Below are 25822 nucleotides of genomic sequence, written 5' to 3' on the forward strand. Positions count from 1 at the left end.
ACTATGAGAGGAGACTAACTGAGACTGTTGTCCTTCAGTCAAAGACTCACAAAAACACACACACAGACAGATACGATTATGGGGAGGCAGGGGTAAGTTGTCACACAAACCTTAAAGTCTTGACTAAAAAAAAAGGATAGAACTATTGAACATTTCCACAGTTATTGGCTAGAGAAAAAAAATATATACATTGACCTTGATAGTGGGACATGGTCACAACGATAACCTGCCATTGAGCAGCCTATTATATGAATTATAGGAACTAAATTAAAACTGTAACTACTAATCATTAAAAAAAACCTATTCTAACACACAAAAAAACTATCAAACCATTGTTTTGTCTTTAGATATTATTAAATAAATCATATACATTTGAAACATTTAAATTACTGTATATTGTATGAGCATTTCCACACATTTGTGTACTTGGACTTTATATTACTAAGATATTAGTTACAGTCCCCCATGTTACAACCTGACCCAGCCTCCACTGTAGTGTAGTAAATATTAATTTATTTTTTAACCAAAAAGTGCACAAACTAGATTAACGGAAATGTCAGGTTTGGTATTACAATAAACATTTTGTCAGTCAGCATAACCAACAAAGAAAAGAAAAGAAAAGAAAAAAGGTTTGCTATGTTTAGATTTGATAGAAAGCAAAACAGAATGGCAGGAAATCCTGATTCTGGACTGGGGTGTGTATGCATGTTGGAATATGTTGCAGTGTATCTACTGTATCTGTGTTCATTGTCTTGTTAGAATAATCAGAGAGCCTGTTGGATAAGTTAGTGAGTTTATGCAATACTTAAAGATGTGCCGTTCCCTCTGACGTCTAAATGAGGACATCAGCAGTCTTTCTCTCTCTTTGTCCCTCTCCCACTCACTTTTAAATGGTGCAGAGCATAAAACCAAATGTACTATGTCCTCTGTTTTTTTAGCTATGCAGTATGGATCCTGCCTTAAACGAATGGATTTAACTGAACAAAAGACTGTCAGATGACTATATAAAAGGGCTCTGTTAGCTGGGGGTCTCAAACACTGGGTCTAAGTTTCAAGTCTCTACAGTTTTGATTTATATTAAGAATCATTAATAGTAATTTTACACAAAAATATGCATAGTGTACTGTGTCATAGAAATTGCTTGCTACATATGGATTAATGAATAACCTTTATTTACTCATTTGCAAGACATGTTCTCAAATCGGCTTCTGTTGTGTTTCCATTTTCTCTTAGGTGACCAGAATGAAGCACACGCTCAGCTGTTAAGATGATTCATTGGAGAAAAAACTCCAGACATATTCAAGACAAAAGCAACACTGTCAACACAGAATTACCAACAATGACACGTCTGACAAAGAGAACTTTTACCCAGACCGAATGACTACAGGCGAGACAGACTTAATAGGATCTAATAAATTGGACAACAGATAGCACCATAGTGGAATATTTAAGCCTTGAGATGGAGGTGGAACGGCCGGAAGTCGCAGATGAAGAGACCTTCTCCAAGGGTGGACAGGACAACCCGGATGGCAAGAAGAGTCGGGGTCACACTTGTGAACTCTGCGGAAGAAGTTTTCCTTTCCTCAGTTCCTTGTCCCAGCACATGAGAAAGCACACTGGCGAGAAACCATACAAGTGTCCTCACTGTGATCACCGCTCAGCCCAGAAGGGTAGCTTAAAGGCCCACATTCGCAGTCACAAACTGGAAGGCCTCAGCCAGAGCACTGGCGCCGAGGAGGAAGATGTAGATGAGGAAGGGGAAAAGGAAGGAGGGGTGCCAGAAGATCAAGGTGGTTGCTCCAGTCCGACTGAGAGTACCTCAGCCTGCAACAAGGTTGTGAGCGGTGAAGAGGCGACCAAAGCGAGGAAGAAAGGTGGGAAGAAGGAAAGAACCTCCGGTGAGAATGGCAAACAGTCAATGCAGTGCTCTCAGTGCAGGAAAAGATTGCCAAGTCAGGCAGAGCTTGAACAGCATATGCAGGAGCTTCACAAGGTCTTCCAATGTGAACTGTGCCCTTATGAGACCTTGCAGGAGGACCAACTGCAGGATCACATTGAGAAGGTACATCCTATTGAGGAGGAATCTATCACCAAAGAAGTCTCTACCAGCGAGGAAGCTGACGGTGCACTTGGTAAAGGCGAGTTCCCTTGTGAACAATGTGACCAGGTGTTCACCCAAGCCTGGTTTCTGAAAGCTCACATGAAGAAGCATCAAAACAGTCTTGATCACGGTTGCCGGATCTGTGGACGGCGTTTTCGCGAGCCCTGGTTCCTACGTAGCCACATGAAGACGCACAACACAAAGGTAAAACCAAAGAGTGACTCGTACCTTCCAGCTACTGTCAACGAGGTGGCGCAGGATGAGTCCAACTTGGTGAATGAAGTGTGTGTGTATGAACTCTGTGCCAAGTGTGGTAACTTCTTCCATGACCGCCAGAGCCTGCAACTGCACGAGCAGGTCCACAGAAATATTGAGCAGCCTCCTAACAATACCTCCTGCAGTGAAAAGGACTTCACATCTGCCACTAAGACAAGCTTCTTGGAAAGCCTACACTTAAAACCAGCAGGAAAGGAAGAGAACCCCATTGAAGGAACTCTAGGGAAAAGAATTCCAGAGCTCGATCCAGTAAGTAGCTACCAGGCTTGGCAACTGGTCACCAGAGGCAAACTGGTGGAGGTATCTGAGAAGAGCCTGGGTTGGGAAGAGAGGTTAGCCGATGCAGATGTAGCATATGACAGGGGAAAGGGCGAGAACGTCTTGACCAGACAGGACAAGCGGAAGAAATCACTCGATGCGACTGTGAGTATCCCAACCAAGAAAAGGAGAGGGGCTGGAACCCAAGGCTCCAACACAGAACAGCACAGCAATAGAGAAACAAACAGCCAGGTCCTGACAGGTGAGCGAAGCCCTGAGAATCTGAGTGACTCAGAGTACCGGCCTACTTCTCGTCCTAGCCGTAAGAATTCCCAGAAAACCTCAGAGTGCTTGGAGTGCGGAAAGGGCTTCCGCACACAGCAACAGATGGTGATCCACATGCTCATCAGACATGGTGGCTTGGGTGAAACCATTGGTGGGAATGGACTGTTCCGTAAAGCAGCTTCCAGCCCATCTAAAGCAGGGGAATCAGCAGGACACTTCAGGGATCAAAGGCGGACAGGGTTATTTGGGGACACAGGTAAGGGCATCTTCCTTTTTTTGAGATTTAATCCCTGTTCAAGATGGTGCAATCTTAGAAATGTGTTTTTAGTTTGAACATTTGTTATAACTTCAAGCATCACTTGAGTGCATATCATAACCTCCGTTCTGCCTACCTGTTTGTAACAATTCCCAATGCAATGCTGTGCAGATGCTTACATAGATTTTGCCTTTATATTGAATTGCTAATGTTAACATTCACCACAAGGAATTCAATTCCATCATTTGAATCTGTTCATGGGTTACCTATTTACAGTGTGTATTGTACACTATGGGTCCTCAGTATTGCTACTATAAATCCACTTTATTGTAGAAATGTCCTTTTCTATCCCTGTTCAACACCTTTTTTAGTTAACCTAAAGACCTTGATTAGTTGTTTCAGGTGTGTTCGATTAATTTACATTTGGAATTAATTTTACTCATGCCGAAGTGTGACAGTGCTCCAAACAATGTGTAAACTTCACAACAGGTACCTGGTACCTGATCAGAAATGACACTGGGAAGATTAAGTAAAGGATTACAGTAACATTTATAAAGCAGGTTTATCTGCTGTAGTCACCTTTGAAATTACAGTTGAGCGCTTTTATAGTTATTGATCCTACTCTTGTGGACCCACCTTCCTTAATCCACCGAATCAACCAACAAACAACTGAAAGGAATTTTATACCAGGTACCAAAGGAAGATCTCCAGGTATAGAATAAGAGAACGGCTGGTGTCTGTATGATATACTGCTTCTGAAGTAGGACAGAGACACCTTGTGGACAAATACTGCGGCGCATTTTAACGTGTTCAGTTGTATTGTACTGTTTGTGCATACAGTAGCTTAAATTTTCATTACATAATGATATGTACATAATTGATTTCAAATAGAGAGCATGTTCTTAGATTTCAATTTAAGAATTAACATATTTTAAGCTTTATGCACAAAATCCCTATCAAGTATAAAAGTATTGTGATTTCCATATGTAGTACCCATAGTTTGTTTGGTCTTCTGCATCAAAGCTATAATTAAATAATAATGTTTAAAAAAAAAAACTACATTTGTTGTAAAGGACCTAAGTTAGTTATTGACTATAGTCAAAGGATTGGGGAAATAAAAAAAAAACAACATTTTAGTCTCAATTGTGTGTCACTTGTTCATACACTTTACATCTGTCTTCAGACTAAGTGAGATATTTGAACCATAGCATAGTTTAGTTATCAAGGTGCAAAACCAGGCTCTGATTTGCACAATCTTTTGCTTGTAGCTGGTGGTGTCCAGCCCTCTTTGTATGATGCTATTTCTGGACTTCCTGCCTCAGGAAGGCAAGCTCTAAAGATTTGTCTTTTTTCCACTTTCCACATCTTAATGCAGACCTTCAGTTAAAACACAACACTAAAATCACTAAAAAAATACTGCATATGGGAGGTATTTCAACAAAGCCAGTAAGCATAGAGCACTGAATCTGTCCTGATGATTGATAAGTCTCGTCAAATTTAGTGAAATCATTGGGTGTTGTATTCATAATCTGAGAGATTGGCCCTGTGTTACCACAAGGTTGAGAAAAATAAATTGCCTTAAACAAAAGATGCCCTCTTAGGACTTAACACGGATGGAATGTTCCAGAACATAGGTTTCATTGTGTAAGAGTTAAAACAGATGTCCAATCACTGCTGATATTTTAATGAAGGTGTGAAGACTATAGAATGGTCAGCACACAATTGATCTCCTCCAAAAGGTTCATTATCGTACCACATTATACTTAGAATATGATAGTTCCTCTCGTAGCCTTTGTAAGGCAGAAAGAATTTAGGGACGCAGTTATGGCCATTACGTTTGTGTAAGGTTTATCTCAGCGGACCCCCTCTCCGAATTGGCTCAAAAGTAACCTCAGAGAGAGTGGATTGAAGGCTGCACAGCAGCTAGTGTAAGCCACCAAATGGAATCCAGATGGAGAGAGAGAGAGAGAGAGAGAGAGAGAGAGAGAGAGAGAGAGAGAGAGAGAGAGAGAGAGAGAGAGAGCGCGAGCACTACTGAGAGATTGCAGACATGTTAAACGTAAACAAACATCTTGCTGACAGATGAGGAGAGGTAGTCCCAGGCAAAGTTCCCAGGCCCAGTAGTCTATTGCTCCATTGTACTAATGTTAAACAAACTGTGTGCGATTGTGCTACCACCATTAAGTTTTTTTGATCTTGTGTAACTATGTAGATTATTAGTTTCATTTATATGTTATGCAATGCCATAAACATACTCATTACAGAGTTTTCAATGTCACACATTAAATGATATGTTTTATTAGACATATTAGAAAAAAATGTCTTATTATTGTCGATGCTTAATACTTTTGCGGAAATGTTATTTTTTAAATAATTTATTTTTGAAAGTATTTTCTAGCATTTTAAATGTCTTTACTGTTTCTTGATAAAAAAAACATTGCATATGTGTGTGTAATATATATATATATAAACACTATATAAAACTTCTGTGCAGGATTAGTACATTGTACTGTAAATTTACATGGTTATGTGGTGCCATCTTGTGGTGATTCTCTAAAATAGTTTTCACTGTCAGTATCTAAAATCAGTGTTATTGTGATTGCTAGCTTTTATACTTTCAGAGACTTTTTGCTATTGTTATATAGTTACAAATCCCTGTGTGTTGTTTTCATGACAGATAAAAAGCCATACACCTGTGAGCACTGTGACTTTTGCACCTCGGAGCCCTCGGCCATCGCTGCCCACGTCCAAACGCATCATTTGGCGATCAGGGACTGGGGCCAGAGGAGTGATGCCTTAACCAGCTCACTCAGCCAAAGCCAAACTCACCAAACGAGCCACACAGGCTTCCCAAGGCTGAGAAATGCCCTTCTGCAGCAGCCGTACTGGCCCTACACCACCTCAACTCACCTGGAGAGGGCAGCACTGAGCGACGCCGCTTCAAAGACGGAGGATGAAAAGAGCAAGGGGTTGAAAGAAAGTAGCTCCACTGATAAAGTGGATGCTAATCTGCTTAATCTCTCCATTGAAGTGGATAACGAAAAAGAAGGGGTTTCTTCGACACTTTTGAACAGTTTGGTCAGACACCAGTGTCCTTATTGCTCTTATGCAACACTGTATCCAGAAGTCCTCTGGATCCACCAACGAATTGCACACAAAGTAGACAGCACTACGTTGGTGCCTAAGTGGGCCCCAAGGAACGGCCTCAAGGGGCCAAAATCGCTTCTCGATTTCAAGAGGCGCACCGGGCCACCTCCCTTTCTGGAGGGTAAGGACTGCCCGTCTCTGCCACAGGTGAGAACTTCCCGAACGAGTCCACCTGATTGCAGCCCTGGAGGGACAAAGAAATCAAAACCTCAGACAAGTAGCATAGAGTCCAGCTCTTCGCAAAGCAAGAGCTGGCACGCGGCCACAGCACCAGGGGCACAATCTCACTCGTCCAAACAAAAGACCAGCAAGTCCAGGACGAGTGATTTGGCAGGCATTAAACACAAAGCAGACGTCCATCAAAATAGTTCATCGCGGCTCACGGCAAGTCCTCAGAAGACTGGAACCCCAAAGACAGGAACCAGAGTAATGGGAAGTCTGCTACCTCAAGAAGGACTTCATTTTATGCTCTCTAGCAAACACAACCTCTCGGATCAGAGGGACTCCAAAGCCCATGCTCCTCAGACCCCTGGTAGGTCGGATTCTCAAGCTCAGGATACACCGTCCGTGGCTGGGTATGACCCCTGGAGCAGACTTGGCTCGAGCGGCCCATCCTCTAACTCCCAGTCCAAGAGACCGTCAAAGGCGGATGGTCCAGAAGCTGTGACGGACATCATGAGTTTCTTGAAGAACTGCAGTCCTCATGATTTAGCTGCCCTCTACCACCACTGGGGCTTCAGCAACACCATTGCAGAGCAAGCAGGTAAGAGGCTGCTAGTGTGGGTGTTTGAAAGTATAACCACTATCATAGGATGCTGTTTGACCTGTTATTTTATTCCATTAAGCTAATATTAGTGGCCCCAAACGGTATTTGGACCCTCCAAAATGTACGAGTTCACAAACATGCAATTTGGTCTGATTTTATGATCTAATTTAATGACTCATCAGTGCAATGATGATACATTGAGCATATGAATAGGGATTTGTGTGTACTGGACTGTGCTTTACTTTAGCCTATTTCTCTTCTTCTATAAGTTAAGTCAAGGAATCTTATCAATTAGCTTTACAATGGGATGGTGCACACTGGACTTCCATATTCTCCTGTATCACTTGTGATTAAAGGAATAGTTCACTTTGAAATTAATTTTTGGTATGGCATCCAAGATGTAGGTGTCTTTGTTTCCGCAGTAGTTTCAATTTTGGTATTTTTTAGGTCAAACCGTTCCGTCTGTCAGTCATATAATGCAGGTCTATGGTCACCACCTCAAAGAGCATGCACAGAGAAGTCCAAATTAAACATGATTTAATGACTCGTAAATGTAAGTACACATGGCCTAAGACACGAGCGGTTTGTGTGAGAAAACTAACAGTATTTGTATCGTTTTTACCTCGCCCGCGCCCTCAGATCACTTGGACTTGGCTGTGGTTACAAGAGGTAAAACGATATAAATACTGTTAACCGCTCGTTTTGTGTCTTAGGCCATCAATGTGTACTTACATTTGTGAGTCATTAAATCATGTTTAATTTGGACTTCTCTGTGCATGCTCTTTGAGGTGGTGAGTGACCATAGACCTGCATTATATGACTGACAGAAAAGAACGGTTTGACCTAAAAATATCAAAATAGAAACTACTGCGGAAACAAAGACACCTACATCTTGGATGCCCTTGAGGGAAGCTAAAACATAACAACAAATGTATTTCAAAGTGAACTATCGCTTTAAATCATCAAAAATGGCAAGATGTGCATTCATTAAGCCAAATCCTACATTTACTGTACATACCTCAGTCAAGAACCTAAAACCTTCAAATGTAACTACAGTGGATGCACACTCATTTAAAGATATTGTTGAAGGGAAAAACTATTCACCTTTAAAAAAAATCACAAATATTAGTAGTTATTTAGTGACCAATATTAATACCTAGAGAGCAGGGTGGTCAATATAGTCAATATACACCACGATATATACAATTGAATAATATAAAATAAGATGTACAAGACACATTTGTTAAAAAATTGCAAGTAAAATATAAAGCAGTTGTTTAATATTTGTAATATTATCCATTGACAAAGCTTTTCGTTTCAGATGATTGCTATTTAGAAGGCCTAAATCTAGAGATATAATATATTGGAATGGGTATTAAAGTTTTTTTCAATTATTATTACTATTATTATTATTATGTATTGGTATCTGTCAAAATTGGATATGTATTTATGCATGCTCATTTCCCAAATTTGCATTTTAATTACCTTTGCTATCATCTGATGCTCACTTAATGTTAATCTTTAATAACACTAATGATTTAATCACACTTTTATTGGATTGTTTTTGCAAATGAAAATCCATTTTTCACATTGTACATTATAATGATGTGATGCTTAAATTCACCAGTAGCATTAAAAACAATTGATTTTTAGTTTGAAGTGTTTTGTTTTATAAGTTATTCAGACAAATGTTTTAAGTGTCAGAACGATCCCAATAACACTTACTTCACAGGACCATTGTAACATTGAAAAACAAGTAAAGATTGACAGGCTGAAAACTGGTTGTCAGGTCACAGTACCTGAATTATTCAGCAAAGGCACATTAACTACATTTACTCCTGAGCTGAAATGACAAATGAGAACGGTGAGGGCTAAAGTGGCACATCGCACCCCACATGCCATTGTGTCAGCATGCGCATATGCAAAGGTTAATGGAACTATTGAGTAATCTCTTCATCATCATGTAACCTACGAAAGTGTGTAAAAACATTTCAGACAGCTATCGCTGAGAGGCATTCCGAGCCTTAAACATCACGCTCGTAACAGCACGCCGGGCGCTTTCCGAGGGGTTACAGCGCCTCGATGCCACAAATATGCAAAGTAGCCAACTCAACGAGTGAATGTACGAAAGAGCAAGAGGAGTCAAATTAAGCCACCAGCTGCTTTGAAAAATATTTTCAAATGCTTTTTTTTTTTTTTCCTCATTCCACTTCATTTAAGGACATTTTGCCAGGCGGTGGTCCAGTTGGCCGGCTTCAGCGAGTGTAGTTCTGCGGAAAGACAGAGAACATTTCTGTCAACTGTCTGGCCTGATATCATCAGCGCTCTCTTTAGCCCTTTGAGTCACATACAATAAAGTGACCTTTCCAATATTAGACTATCCTTTTGTTTGCGCCGTCCGCTGCTTTTCCTGTTGCGTCGCTCCTGTATGGTAATAACTCACAGACTCATGTTTACCAAACGTAGCCTTGCTTACCACTGCCACCAACACTCTAAGTCACGGCTCAGCGCTACGACAAAGCTTGGCCCGAGGGGTCGGAGCAGGTAGGACCACCAGTGCCAGGTGACGGACAGGAGCCAAAGGGACAGCATTTCAGCTCGCGCTCTTAAAGCGCCCTGAGGGGAAACGAATGCCGGTTGCTTCAGGTTCCACATCCGTTCCTGTTACTTCAGCGAGTCCTTCACCGACGCGCACGTGTCCGAGCGATTCCCCTCGCGCGGACGAGGGCTGACATAGCTAGAGCGACGGGCAGGAAAAGAGCAGTGAGAGAGAGAGGGAAGGAGACAAGGAGAGAGGGAGGAAGGGGAAAGCAGCACACCTGACATGTGACATGGTAGCGCAGATGGGGGCACATCACAGGGCAAGGCTTTTAATTCACTGTAATTTATGCGGTCACATGGGCCTGTGTTCATGTCAGGCTGTCAGAGATGCTCTGGTGATGCGGCATGACAGCTCCCCATCCAAGCCCTGAAGGTAGCCTCCCATAATGACACATAAAACATACTAATGATGCTCTCTCTCTCTCTCTATCTCTCCGTCTCCTAACCTCTCTATCTGTTCTGTGGAAGTTCAGCTACATGTTTTTCCTATTAATTTCCATTTCTCTGTTTGTGTTTGTGAACTGTAGGGTTGGCGAGGTCAGGGTCTCAGCAGGGGGAGTATGTGTGTCCGGTGTGCAGGAAAAGCTTCAACCAGCCCAGCCATTACCGTACGCACATGAGATCACACACAGGTGAGATACACACACTAAAAACAAACGTTGGGAAGCAACTAACTGAAACTAACTACATTTTTTTTTATTAGCGTCTCCACTCACAAAATACCTTTCTATTAAAAATGCTGTTTTTGTGTCAGTTTTATCATTATAAATGTAATAACATTCAAAATTATAAGACAATTCATGCAATAAATTGTAGTGTAGTCCTATTAAACACTGCTTTTAATGTTACATTATATATTCTTTATCATTGTAAATATAGATACTTTACAGATACAACATACTTTATCCATTAAGCAAAAAAAGTAAATTAATATCAGTGTTTAATTATTTTATAAATACTTTTACACCAAAGTCAAGTTGGATTAGACAGAAGCTACTAAATGATTCCTATATATTACCATAAAAATTTCTAGGGCTGTCAAATGATTAATCGTGATTAATCGAATCCAATCGAATGTGTTTACATAATATGTGGATGCACTGTGTATAATTATTTTGTATATATATATATAAATACACACACACATGCATGTATATTTAAGAAAAAAGTATTATATATATATAAAATATTTATATATAATATATATATTATATATAAATCTATATACAGTATATACATGAAAATATTTCTTAAATAAATACAAGCATGTGTGTGTATTTATATATAAAAAATAATTATACACAGTGTTCCCACATATATTATGTACAAAAACATACTTATATTTCGGATGCGATTAATCGCAATTAATCATTTGACAGCCCTAAAAATGTCATATATATATTTAAATGTGCATGTATGTGTTTATGTGCAAAGTGTGTGTGTGTATGTATAACGAGCGATTTCTCTCTGTCCTTGAACGAGAGTCTTCTTTCTTTCCGCCGCAAACATATTTGCGTGTGACTCTGACCTGTGAAAATTGTATACATTATTAATCAGATGTCACTTATGGAGCTGTAATTGTGCATGCTAATAAGCTGAGCAGTCACCAGTCCAGTATGATATGTGTCAAATGCTCACTGAGAAAATGTGACAGTTTGCCCTTGTCTTCTCATCAAACCACACACACACACACACACACCTACTCAATCTGGGGTCTTTTTCATTTCATCATAGATAAGATTCTATCCATCATCCTTGTTCAACAACAAACTTTCATACGCCATAATAAATCTATAATGAGGTTGTGCGCCATTGAATGTTTACATAAACAACTAGGGGCTTGTTAGGATTCATTGTCATTGTAATCTACCAACTGGAATCACCTTTTCTATTAGTATTTAGTACATTTACCTCCAGTTTACTAAAGAGATCATTTTTAGAAGTAAAAAAAAAATGTTTTGAAGACTGTGAAGGTTGTGCATACTATCCAGACTGATCCCCAGTGACAGAGGCCAAATGCTACATTTTACAAAGCGCTCTCTCTGTCTCTATGCACATAGACTTACAATCGACGTCATCAGTGATTGCTCTCTTCAGTGTGAGCTTCCAAATGAAGCGGGGCAGGGGCCCCCGGCCTCCATTAGCATGCACACTAACTCTGTGTGTCACTTTAAATTGGTAGTTTCAGTTCACTGTCTGCTGTGGCCACGCTAACTGGTGATACTAATTCAAGGCCTTTACGGCTAATGCTCGATGAGAGGGTGGATTCTTGGTTTGCACCTTTTAAAATGGATTCCTGCTTTGAGGATGCTCAATACTTGCTTCAAATTTGACCATTAAAAGCAGGAACATCCTTTAAATCAACGTGAAACTTTGACGTGCCAGTAAAACAGGGTAATCAGCGAGATAAAAATATATATATTTTTTTTTTTTTCAGCCCAAATGATTGGGCCGTGAAAAGTGGTTTATATATTTCAGAAGGAAGACTTTTTTAGCAAGACTATTTATCCAAGCAGGAACATGTGATTAGAACATAAATCAAATGGTCTAATGGTCTTTGGTCTACCTAGTCAACCGTTCTCTGAGATTTGTTTTCATCACAATCGAATGTAAAGAGTTTTATCTCTAAAAACTGTTTAGCGTACATGGGGGCATAGTAATGGGGGCTAGTACATGGGGGCATTTACTAAGTAAAGAGAAATCGCTAATTCATACCACTAACAAGGCTCAAAATAGCCCCACACTAACACAGTAACATAATGAGGGTCCCTACATGCAAAACGAAGCATTGAGAACGTTGTACAGACCGTTTAATAAGACGATATTTTATAAAGACAGTTCACTTCGTGTATACAGACAGGAGCCATCTTGAGAAAACCGTAACGTATCTTCTTATTAAACGGTCTCTACACTTGCAGTACAAAGTTCTCAATGCTTCGTTTTGCATGTAGGGACCCTATCATGAAAACAAATCTCAGAGAACGGTCGACTAGGTACCAATGTTTTATTAGACCAAAGGTTCATTTTGTGCTAGAGTTCTCCTTTAGAAGCTAAATTTTTACAAGAACGATGTTTACACCCTGCTGGGTGACACTAAAAGAGAACAAGTTCCAATTTTTGCAACTATTACATTTGATTTCCTCTTTTTAACCCGGCCACCTTGCTCCCACAGTGATGTTTGAGTCCAAAGGACTCATGGGAACTGGAGTCCATCCTCTACAGAAGCCCCCAAACAAGTATGTTCCACTTTTCGTTCGGTTGTTTGCATTATATGTGTGTTTCTTGTGTGTTTTTTTTTTCTGTCCTGTCAATCATTTCTTCACCTTTCTACATTCTGTGATGTGCAGTTTCAACCTGCCGTCGTTGTTACCATGCAGAAAATTCTAGAAATAAACAAGACGTTACGGGATCAAATGGATTACATCCAGCATCCACCTTAACAGTCGGAGATGTGCTTTTCTGCAGCGGGGAGGCCCGCCCTTAATGAATTGCCCCCTTTGCATGTGTTGCACATTACAAATGGCAAAAGCAGGCCGAGAGTAAAGGTCAAATTAAATTTGTGCCGCCCTCTTGGTGATGCTCTGACAATAACCTTTAATGTAATTTGGCGAGTTCTGTTTTGGATCGGGGTTTCACTTTCTACTCCTCTAGGGAACCACGGTGCCCCTGGATGAGCTCTTACTGTGCCGCAGACCTTATCAGGCAGCCAGCCTCAGATAGTCCTGATTAATTGTGTCTGTCTTCATTTTTTTATGAGGCATGATTTATGATAATACCCCCTTTTCAGCCCCTCGGAATGACAATTATTTCCTAGTGGATAATTCATTCATTTTTCAAAAATAATAATACGGAGAAATTGAATGGCAGACTCATTTGTTTTGCTCAGGTGTGGGGGGATATTTTTATGCGATTGCGCGAGGACAACGTTGTACATCAGTCTAATTAAACGCTGAAACTAGGACTCTGACAATTATTCCAGTGTTGAGCCCCAAACAGACATGGGCAGAAGGAGAAACTAGGTCTGTGTGTGGTTGTCAAGTTCGCCTCTCCTCGCAAAACTTGATATGCCCAGACTTTCGACATCTACCATCGGTGTGACGTCTTATTGCTCAGGGGAAGGCAGGCAGGCAGAGATTCCTGTGTCTGTGAGTTTGTGTGTTTGTACGAACAGCTGACAGAAACAGAAAACAAAAGGCTGACGTCCCCTCGGGGGGGAACAGTCAACCGTCTCCATATGGCATGTCATCAGCCCATCAATCATGCCACGGTCCCTCCCCCCACCTTCCCAACCTGTCTCTGTTCTTTCCTCTTGAAAAGGGAAGGCAGCGCTCTCGAAGCCAGCCCTTCGACATCACCGCCACGTCACCTTTCTCTCCTCTCTGGTTCCAAAACTCGGATTCGCTCTCACCTTCGGGTCCGGGCTCTGACCTCATCTTGTTTTTTTGTGTGTCCGTTTCAGGTGAGCGACCTTTCCAGTGCCGATACTGTCCTTACAGCGCCTCGCAGAAAGGTAACCTGAAGACTCATGTCCAGACCGTGCACCGTCTAGCCTTCGACAACGCACAGTACCCAGACAGGAGACTCCGCCAAGCCCCTACCAATGAACCCACGGACCCCTCCGGATCTCACTGAACATCCCCACCTCCTCACGACCGGCTCAAGATCGAAATCTATAAAAAGTCCATCAAAAACTGTTTGATGCTCAAATACGGCATTCAAGGAAGACTTTGTCTAATGTACGGCATTGGATTTGTTCGTGTTTTTAGATTAGTTTGATGGGAAGTGTTTCCTTTTTTTCATTTTCAACTGACACAAAGCTCTAGATTAAAACGAGACTACGCAGAACAGGCCGACGACATGTTTGCAACATGTTTACACCTCCTTTATCCAGAACTTGCAAAACACTTGAGGGCTAAAACCTTGGCAACACGAGGTCAAAGCTGATGGAGTATGACAGTGAGCTGCGTTCTCAAACCCAAGGACTTCAACTGATCCCCTAAACTTGAAATGCTGCCTCCGAGTTCCCCGAATGACTAGTTGTTAAACTAAATAGCCTTAGTCCGCAACGAGTGTAGTTTGTGCGTGTGTGTGTGTGTGCGATTGTGTTTTCCACATTCTATTTCTCAGGACTTGAGTTAGATGAAATTCCAAAGCCTGCATTCATTCACACCAGTGCATAATTGCACACGAAGGAGACATGCAATGAAATTCAGTGCTTAAGTTTAGGTTTTGCTGATTATAGGCATATATACTGTAATATAGATGTGTGTGTGTTTTGTCACTGGTTGGACAAACACTTGGCACTATAATCAAAATATGACCTAAACACTTTTGTATTGTGCTATACCTGGGATTTCAAGTATTTATGTAAGCGCAGTCGTATTGTTACATGGGTTTCCACTTGCGTTGAGTGTCGTATTCATACACAATCTTTCTGAAGAGTTTAAGGTAAAGACACATGCCATATTTTGCGTTAGTGTCATCTGATTGGTCCAACAAAGTCAGGAATATTATTTGTCTGCACTTAATTTTCAATGTGTTACTCCTTTTTTCCATCAAATATGTTTGCCTCAGTGGATTATGAATAATTGTATTTCAAGAAAAAACGAAACAACAAATTCAATGGCGCATCAGGTCTTAAAGCCATGTTAAAATGCTGACGTTCTTAATGAAGGATCTATTTTAATCTTAACATGAAGAGTTGCAAGTTGTCTGTATAATCATTTAAATTATTGCATCATAGAGAGACTAGTAATTAGAGCAAGACTAGATTGGGGGATTTTAGTGTGTTTTATAATGCTACTTATAAAGCTTTAGAATGCCATATTTTTTAGAGTTTGAAAACGTAAACGCAAAGAAATTCTTGTCCATATATTTCTATGGATGTTGTATATGGTAATTAGGTAGCCTATTTACAAATACAGTCACACAGCTGTGTACTTTTAATTGCATTTAGATATGTACAAGAGTCAACAATGAACATTTATCTAGAGCATTTATATTGCCTAAGTCTTTGTGTTGGAAACTAAGCCAAGAAAACTGATCCTACATCACAAATTTTGTTTAAGAAGATCCTCCAGAATGCATTTGTATTGATGCTCAGCAGTCAAACTGTAACATGTTGCATGTTCTAAGCAGTGGTGGTGACCCAGGAACTGAGAGTTACTGAGAACAGTTCTATCACCATTGTCCTTGAACAAGGCACTTAACCCTTGGTTGTTATAGGGACTTTATGTTCCTGCAATTTATGTCTTGAAAGTTGCATTGGGATGAAATGTGACTGCGTAATTGTAATTTACTAACAGTAAATCATGGAATCTTTTAAAATTGGTCCTAGGACACACAAAAATAAAACATGAATAGCTTTTCCTGTTAGCTTTTTACTAAATTACCCCTAAGTACTAGAGCAGAAGACCTAAGAAAACTAAATAGCATGTTATGAATTCATTTGCAATTGGATTGTTTTTGTTTTTTTCTTTATGTAACACTATTAATTTTGTGGTTTGAATAGAAGTAGAAGTTGAATGTATGGAATGTATTTTGTGTGTTTAAAAGTTTTCTTTTTTCCCCTCCACATATATTTTGTTCAAGTACACAAAACCTGTCAACTGTCCTCATCACATCATCTCCATCTCATACATTGTCAACTGTTGAAGTTTTGAACCACTTAAATTAAACTTTACCCTTACCTTTGGTCTAAATGGTGTTAAATATAAAATAGTGTTAATATTATGGACCAACGTTTCCCAGACTTATCTTGGAGTATCCCCAGCACTGCACATTTTGTATTTCTCCCTCATCAAACACACCTGATTCAAATCATCAACTTATTAGTAGAGACTACAACAGTGGCTGTGTCCGAAATCACATACTCTCTTGAGTAGGTACTTATTTTGAAACAATATGTATTGTGAAAAGCACTATACAAATAAATTTGAATTGAATTGAATTATTTTGAATAAGCAACGGCCGCTTAAAAAAGTATGTCCTATATGGTATGTATAATATATATATATATATATATATATATATATATATATATATATATATATATATATATATATATATACATTAGTAGGGAAGTATGCAATTTTGGATGTAGCCTATAATTGTCTTATAATTGGCTCTTCCGTTAGAGAAAGCGTAGCGGCCAACTTGGATCACGCGTGCCTTGATAACCAATCACATTCCAGCCTTGCCGTCATTGAATTTTGTTCAGAGTTGTGCGATAGTCAATTACTGTTTGCAGATATAGAATTGAATGAGAAGTGGCATAAACTGAATCATACCTGTCGCACAATGTCTGTGACTTCTCTTATAAAACAGCTTTTTTTTTTAATGTAAACTCAAGAGATCAATCCAAATGTTTAAGAGCAAACATGTTGAAGAGTAGATAAAAAAACAGCCTCTGGTCCCCTTGCCTGCGTACCACATTACGCTATTTTTTGCTTACCTTGGAGGCTTGCCTTAAAGTGGCTTTGACTGCAAGACCTGAATTGGGTGTGTCCGATAAGGGAGACCAGGTTTGGAAACCCCTGATCTAGGCCACTATCTTTGGGACTTGGACATTTCATTTGTAGACGATTCTGACTTTTTTATGACTCGTATTTAATTTACTAAAGTCAGAGCCGATCAGCCCTATACACACACTAGCCTACACAAGTTGTGTTGGGCCCTGCAAATTACTCAAGGCCCGCCTCCCCCTTGTGTCAAAGTACGTCAATCAAAGTGTACAACATTGATGAGAAAATTAAGTGAAACTATCCTTCTGGTCACGAGTAGAGAGAAGAAAACACAATGAGAGTGAATTGCCTTAGACTTGAGGTAGACTTGTGTTCTCTCCTCTCCAAGCATGATGTCAACAAAGAAGAGTAAAATTAAGTTGATGTGCATCTCTCTTTAGTCTGTCTGTCTGTCTTACCTAGTAGCAGTGCATCTTTTGGTCTTTCTGTGTCTTGCTTGCTAATGCCGGCCACTTCAAGGGATGTGTTCGGTGACTGTGCCTGACAAAAACAAAAGTGAGAGCGAAATACAATTAATTATGACGTTTGATAAACGACAACGGGCAACTGTGTTTGTTTATAAACTGCATCTAGGAAAAGATAACTGCGTCACGCGTTAACGTGCGTTCATGCGCGTACACGAAATGAAACGTGCACTTTCCAGCAAAACATCTGTGGGGACCAGTACAATTCGGGCATGATGGCACTCCTCATTAGGCTCACATACTTTTAAAACAAGACGATGATTATCTAGTCTCCAAGTCAGTTTAGTTACAACTCTGCAATAAAGCAAGATGGAATGCCAATTATTGGCATTGACTATTGATTTATAGGCTATATTCCATTTAAAATGTTGATTGGCTAGACATACTGGTCAACATGGATGCACATCCCTCAGTAAATTATAACCATCAAGTATCAAGTATTGCTTATATCATCTAAAACCAAGGGGGTAATCCATCGACCGTCGATTTTTTAAATGGCCGATCGTTTCGCTAGATTAGACCCTTATTCATCGTCTGGTGTTGTTTAAAGCCCTTTGAAGCTGTACTGAAACTCTCATTTGGACCTTGAAACGTTTGGTTCCCAATGAAGTCCATTATATGGAGAAAATCCTGGAATGTTTTCATCAAAAACTTAATTTCTTTTCAACTGAAGAAAGAAAGACAGGACATATAGGAGAAAGTTTTTTTTTTTTTAAGTGAACTACTCCTTTAAACTCTCTATATCTACAGATCTTCTAAGAAACACCACAATTTTAGGTAAAGACTTCTTCCCTACTATATAGTAGATAAAAAGACAGTTTATAAAAATAGTAGAATATCCAAATATTCATAAAATAATAGGTCTAAAGTACACGGATGACCTACTAGATCTGCTGAGATTCTGAAGTGCACATCTAATGGACACCTTACTATCCTATGAGGTCACGTGAGAGGAGGTCTGAATGACAGTGAAGCAACACAACTGACATCATAAGTCACATGCTGGTGACATCATGGCAGATGTAGTAATTCCAAATTCAATTCATACTACACGCATTCATACTATGTAGAACATGCTTTTTTAATGGTCGAAAAGGTTAGTTCTTGTTAAAATGTTGTACCCACTCAGTGCAATCCACTTTTTTAGCAACCAGATTCAAAATATTCAAGTCCCTGGAAAGAATCCCTGTTGCGGGTAGCTATAATTCTATATTAATTTTTGTTAATGGAGGAGTTGGGCAAAAAAATTTTGCAATTGAGTGGTTGTTCTGAATATATTTCTGTGGTAGGGGAAACACTGCTCTAGACAGCAGATAAAAAGTCAATGTATGCACACTGTCATCCAAGATACAGCCTTGCAGCCTGCAAATACTGTAATCTACTGTAAAGATTCATCTTTACTATTTGTGTAAGTGTTAAATGTCTAAAGCACCAAATTATAACATGGTCTAAATTGCATTTTACTTAATCAGACATATCTCTTTCTCTCCCTCTTTTTCTCTCTGACCTCTCTCAGTCATGTGTGTTCACTTACATTAGTATTGAAGTCCTTTGCATTGAAATGGCTGCTAATTGCATTGATCTCCTTTTGTGCATGCATAGCTACTGCTGCTGTTCTGTGCTGTGACAAATGACTTGGGATTACATTGCTAAACAACTGGGGGAGTCTGTCTGATCTACTAACCACACACAATAGGCCTCTGTTTAGAAACAAACCGTGGGGCACGGTTCAAGCTCACATTTGAACCTATACCCAGTCAACACATACAGTATATGTATGTACATTTGACATGAAATGGGCTGAAAAACTGGGGATTATATAGGATTGTCCATGGGTTCCATAATGGCCCCGTGCCAATTGCCCACATGGATTTTTGGGCAGGATTGCATTTGCCACTAGGTGGGTCATGCGCAAGACCCATCTTGGTCCAAGCCCTACGCTGCATTCACACGGGGCGTAGGCGTCAACGCTTGATGAAGGGATGTGTCTGAAGCTTGGTGCTGACCTGACCGTCATAGTGACAACACCCAACCACATTACTTTTCCGGTGTAGCATGAACGTAATTGGCTAGCTTAAGCACTAGGGTATTTGCATAGGAAATCTGATTGGCTGACGCTTGTGTTTGCACTTGAAAAGTTTTTCAACTTCTGCCGCTACGACGCGACGGAACCCACAATTCAAATCGGCAACACATGATGTCTAGCCTGGGTTTCCCCATTCTGCCTTGCCGCAGAGCTGGTAAGTTTGAGGCTTGAGGATTTTTCAATCTAGATTGAAAAATCCTCAATGCAAGTGAATGAGAGAAAACAATTATTTTCTAATCCCGTTTGAATTTTGCAATGAATGTGAACATATGTTGTCTGTGAATTTTTTATATAATTTTTCGTGTAAATAATGCTACAATTTAGCGGGTAGAATTTAGACGGTTAGACTTTGTGTGAGAGCACTTTGTGGACTACAACTCTTTCGACGTGTTTGATATTCATCACACCCACCAGCACACGGATCCCGCTAAATATGCCTGTGTCTTTGGTGCAATTCACCGCCTTCTTTCAGGGAGAGCTCAAACTAGTTGAGCGTGGTGAAAACCGTGATTTGTGGAGGGAAAATGTGTTATACGGCGACGTCACATATGCGACGTGTAGTCTTTCTCGTTATGTCTATTCCACAACTGCTAGCCAAAGAATCATACAATATACTGTCAAACTCGTTACATGAGAAATTATATAAAAAATTCACAGACAACATATGTTACATTCATAGCACAATTCAAACGGGATCAGAAAAGAATTATTTTCTCTCATTCACTTGCATTGACGCTTTTTCAACGTAGAGGTCCACTTGGAGTTGTACGGATGGGCGGGACTTACCAGCTCTATAGGGAACCAATCACAGAATGGGGAGGGAGCACAGGCGCATTTTATAGACGTACAGGCGCATTTGATAGACATTCGTAGCACCCAATAATACGACTCTGGGCATTCGTAAACCATGCCTCAAATACGAGAAAATTTACATGTGTTTTCCAGACCATGTTTCATTCTCAATGATACCTGGTCTGGCATTAGCCAGGCTACATGACGTCACCCATTCAAAAGTAAATGAGAAGCTTTAACACCGACGCCTTGCACTGTAAGAAATGGGTAAAAGCAAGACATGACACAATTTGTCATGTCTTGTAAATAAATATATTCAAGAAATATATTCAAGCAGTTACCTACAGAATTTACAACTCTCTTTCGTAGTTATTATTTAATTTACACTTTTTATAAAATAGGAGAAAGAAAAGACAGCAAACAAATGTTCAGCCCAAACTTCCTGTTAGAGCAAGAAAATACTTTAAACAGATTCATTTGTGATCTTTTTTTTCCTACCAAGACATGAAACTGCCTCTGCAGATGGATTAAATGAATTGGTTTGACTGGTGCAGTCATTGGTAAAATATAAATCATCCATTAAAAACTCAGTACCTTTAATCAGACTAAATTTAAAAGGCAAGAGGCCACCCATCTTTGGAGGATTCAGATGGGGATTGTGATCCACTTCACTGGGCACTTCTCTGGGGGTCAGAGCAGAAACGTAGAGTTGGTGCAGGAAAGCGAAGGACGCTGTCACTGTCATCGGAGGAGAACAGAAAAGAGACGCATGTGCATATTTGTGTGTGAGCGTGGGCCCCGATCGCCACGCGACAAAAAGGCCAGAGAAAATTACAACACTTCAAGTGTTTCCGACACCCCAACAGTGTCTGCGGCGGAAAATATGTAAATACGCTGCTAATCAAACGATCTGGAATTGCAAATGCCACAGCGAGGTCGCGACCCGGATCCTTGCTAATGGAGGGTTTAGGGCACCGGCGGAGCAGGTTGGAGTGACGGGTACCGCGGGGTTGAGAGCGGAGAGCGGACCCCTGGCGGACGACCTCTGCCTGCAGGCCCCTCACTATGCTGACAGTAATGAATGGAGAGAGCTGTTTATGCATATCAACGATTATTTACAGCCAAACAGCTGAAAGAGCGAACGCTAGTCATCAGGGACGCAGACACTCTCTTCTGTTTGCCTCGCATCGCCATTGTCAAATGCAGGAGGCTGGGGGCCAAGAAAATTAAGTCTCTCGATGTAGAGGATCTCGGTTATGGATCGACTGAAATTCTCTAAATGTTAGATGTGTTGGCTAAAATGACAAAAAGAATGACATTTTAAATAAAAGACATTGAAAAGTCTGATTAACTTTAAACATTTTTATTTAGTGTTGCCCACATGGATTTAGTACCTTAAAATATGACATCATTTTCTTTAACTTGTCTTGAAGTCAAATACCAAAATGATTATTAATGATTCATGACCAAATCGATTATTGTTAAATAACATACGAGATTTTATTTTTCAGTGCGATATTTTATGTGTTTTTAACTTTAGATTACATTTGCCATCATTGGACACTCAATTACAGTTAATCTTTAAAAACATTAATAATTTAATAGCACTTTTGAATGCAATCTTTAATTAAATCTCAAAATCAATCTCCATTTTTATATAACGGTATGGCCGTGGTATTTAAAAGTTTTTAATATTTAGTTATTTATTTCGATAAAATCAGTTTCAGTACAATCAGCCATACCATGAAAATAATTGTTGTATATCAGCCAGAATTGTAATATTAATGCATCACTAATGATAATCATGGTATATATCATACTGCCACAGTACTTCCACCCCCAAATTATCAGCAGTAGTAACCCATTCGAAACTGCTCTCTAAAGCTGAACATATAAATCACATTGTTTTCCCTAGCACACTTAAACTAGTCAGGCACATATACCTTAAAGAAGAACAACTCCAATCGAACATATTAACCTGTCCGGCATATTTTTCGACAGCCAGCAGCCTTTGTCCTTTAGCATCATTGTCAAAGCTTTACAGCTCTGTGTGATTCGTGACTCATATCAGCAGAGGAGAGAATTAAACCATATCTAAAGTATGCTAATCAGAAGCTATTCAGTAGGTCTGCACTCTCAAAAGTGCAAATGGTTCCCAGGACATCCAGTGACATTTAACATCGCCCTCACTAATTTGTGCTTAATAGGCAAAAAGTGATTAGCATTAACATTAAGGACATTTCATACATCCCCCTTTCCCATTAATTTTCTTCTTCTTTTTTTTTTCTTCTGATACTTAACAGTTGATGTATGTAGCTGGATCCTACAGCTTAAACTAATGCTATGCTTTTGGCAGAAATCCTTCAGAAGTATAGCAAGAGCACCAGTATAGTCTACTCTTTGACAAAAGAACAAAACAGCAAAGAGAAATAGTCACAGAACATTTTAAAGAAGCCGTTTAAAGTAAATCCTGTAATACAGGCCTCGGGATATCAGTCAGGCCCTCTTAACAAACCGCCCAGTGTTCGACTAAAGCGACTAGCATGGGATTAGTCAAAAGTGCTAATTCTACAGCTCTTCTAGTGTGCCCAACAGATTCAAGTGTCATTTGTTCATCTAGACCAGTACAAGTTAAGATGAATGGACTAGCGCGGTTACAAACATGCTCATGCACCATTTATAACTCTCTTGTCCTCTTCTGTCAACGGTGGTCTCTACACTGGTGGCGCAAAGATCTCTAACAATGTCCTAGAACTGATGTTCTCAAAGTCAGAACAGTGTAAGAACAATGGTTCAATCACTTTGCCTTCAACACAAACAACTCTTCAACCTTCTGTACACTCTTGGGAAATGGGCAGAGCCAATGATGACGGACAGTCCAATCTTCCAACCAGACACTTCTAAGAAGGACATGACTCTGGCCCACTACCTTTGGCCCAGCCAGAGCTGAAGGTGATAAATGTATATTGGCAAAGTGTCTGTGCCAATGCTATTAGTCTGAAGGTTTAAACTCTTGTGTAATTTTCTTTAGGGACTTCTTTATAGGCACAGCCCGCAGTATTGGCAACCGTGATAGGAAGACTCGACTCTCGCAGAGCAAGTGGAGTGGAATTTCTGATTAGGCCTCTTCCCATGCATTGAGTTGATAATAATGGGCTAGAAGAAGGAGGGAAGCTCTCTTAACAAACAGTGATGTTAACAATAGCATAAGTAGAAGTGCTGATGTATTTAACAAGATGTTTAGTAGACAAATGATGAATGGCCTCTAGTAATAAAACCAAGTATCTTCATGGTGACTGTCTTAAAAGCAAGTTGTCCACAACTAAGGGGTACCAAATGGAACTGCAAACACTGTTTTCAAACATTTTTACAGAACACTCCCTCCCCGTCAGTCATTGGTCAACAAACATAGCCTCTAGTCCCGCCCCCAAACTCACACCATTGGGCCAGTGTTGCTATACTCACACAAAAAGAGCAATGTTTTGATGATCACCATTAATGTTTGCATTTACCTCAACATTATTTATTTTTAGTTTCGAAATGTAAAAGTATAATTTAGTATTAGCTACATTAGCCTACATATTACCTCAAAACTAGGCTATATATATATCCAAATGTGCAAAATGTAATTCAATTAAAAATGTTAATGTGTCCTATCGGCTACTTATTTCCACCACCCTTCTCTTTTACAAGGAACAGAAGCAGACTTTGTCAGGCCTTAGATAAATGGTCGCAAAAAAAGAAGAAGAAAAAAAACCTGAGTAATTTGAGTCTTTTGTAATACACTTGACAATCATGCTGGAATCTTTTACCCCAGAAATGCTAATTACTCACAGCGGGAAACAGTTATGGAGAAGGGCGCAGGAGTTTAATGTATTCCAGTGTTGCCGTAAAGTCGACAAAGCGGAGCATTTGCGTGCTTCTTCTTTGCCCAAATACCTTAAGCCAAATGCTGAAGGATTATTGTTAATGGGAGAACCTTTAATGAGCCAAGAGTGACTTTATGAAGGTGAACTGAACCTACGGCTATATAACAACCATCATTGCACTTGAGTTTTACACAGTTGTCTTCAGCGGATTAAATGCTCCCTAAATGACGTACATTAAATTGCAAAGCTGAAGTTTATGAAACAAACATGACGGTCTACCTTCTTAAAATATGTTGCCCCATTCCCTCTTCTTAGTAATAGGATATGAAATGCAGCATACAAATAGAGAAACTGTCAAAGAAACATAAGCTTCGACTTACCGCAAAACTTTTCTATAGACCCTTTTCGCATTTCCGGGTTTCTGAGGTGAAGGTGTGACGTTAATTGGGTAAACTTAGCGGTGAATTAAGAGACTACATTTTGTGTGTTCCCATTTGCTCGAATAGCAAAAGAAAAACTCCACATTATTGTTTTCACAACTTTCAAAAAGAGAGACTCATTAACGGCAGTCAGAAGAGAGAAAGATTCTCTCATCAATTTCCCCATCACTCTTAAAGGCTGTAGCAGCCTATAGAAACACAGCGTTAACTAGTTTCTTGTAATTTGATGCAAAGTTTTTTTTTTTTTCCAAACTATGGTGTTATAAATCCACATAAAATATATATTAATGACAATATAAAAAACTTTGCAGGGTTTACGATGTTGACGACTGTTGAAATGCGTTAGCCATATCCTCCTTATTAAAGTGCTCGTAGGAACTGGCACAAATAGCATTCTAGTTTTTCAACACACGTAAACGTTATCAAATGAAACTATGATAATCAAGTAAACCTGTACTGAAATATTTCAATTAAAATTATTTTTGTTAGGATTGAAATTCCATCAAACGAGCCAGCAGCGTCTTATCAACAGTTACTAAGGCAACCAGCAGATGGCGTGCAACGGCAAGCAGAGCGGCTTATTTCTGAGGGCTGGCCTGGGGGTAGTTTCAGAGAACACTGCCTCCAGAAATTTATTTTCAGAGAGGTCAGCAATCTCTGTGCAGTTTTCAGTTGTTTATTTATTTATTTTTCATCCCTTTTACAGTTTCCATTAATTGCACTGCATGCAATTAGCTGATTATTCAGACCTTCAGCAATGAATAAAAATGGTCAGATAGCTATAACAGTCACATCTAAAGGTGGTTATTTTTTTTCATTTCATGTTTGTAGAGCGTAATTTTACCCATCCATCTCTTATCTCATCCCTGTTGAAACCTGTATCTGAAATATCGCTGCGCCATTCCTTCCTCCAATGCCCGTGCTCCTCCGGACGGAGGAATCATCCAGCGCGAGCTTC

The 25822-nt window shown here is 39.8% G+C and overlaps 1 protein-coding gene and 1 long non-coding RNA gene across 4 annotated transcripts in view; one reads left to right on the top strand and one right to left on the bottom strand.

The window, feature by feature from the left end:
* Positions 1-16379, top strand: part of znf516 (zinc finger protein 516) — a 51811-nt gene extending 35432 nt beyond the window's left edge. Inside the window, exons 2-6 of one of the 2 annotated variants that reach the window (XM_089123136.1) lie at positions 1234-3176; positions 5854-7086; positions 10218-10322; positions 12863-12926; positions 14150-14240. In XM_089123136.1, coding sequence (XP_088979262.1) covers positions 1460-3176; positions 5854-7086; positions 10218-10322; positions 12863-12926; positions 14150-14153 — 3123 coding nt within the window. In that variant the 5' untranslated portion in view covers positions 1234-1459 and the 3' untranslated portion in view covers positions 14154-14240. Of the gene's footprint in view, positions 1-1233; positions 3177-5853; positions 7087-10217; positions 10323-12862; positions 12927-14149 lie in introns of both variants that reach the window. The other variant, XM_039678563.2, reaches the window with a different exon arrangement.
* Positions 1-25822, bottom strand: part of LOC120483507 (uncharacterized) — an 81396-nt gene that overhangs the window by 9365 nt on the left and 46209 nt on the right. For both annotated transcript variants that reach the window (XR_016147424.1, XR_016147425.1), the window contains one exon: positions 17612-17693. This is a non-coding gene — a long non-coding RNA (uncharacterized LOC120483507). The remainder of the gene's footprint in view (positions 1-17611; positions 17694-25822) is intronic.

Source organism: Pimephales promelas, chromosome 18 (assembly GCF_988280905.1).
Source record: "Pimephales promelas chromosome 18, fPimPro1.hap1.1, whole genome shotgun sequence".
NCBI classification, from domain to species: domain Eukaryota; kingdom Metazoa; phylum Chordata; class Actinopteri; order Cypriniformes; family Leuciscidae; genus Pimephales; species Pimephales promelas.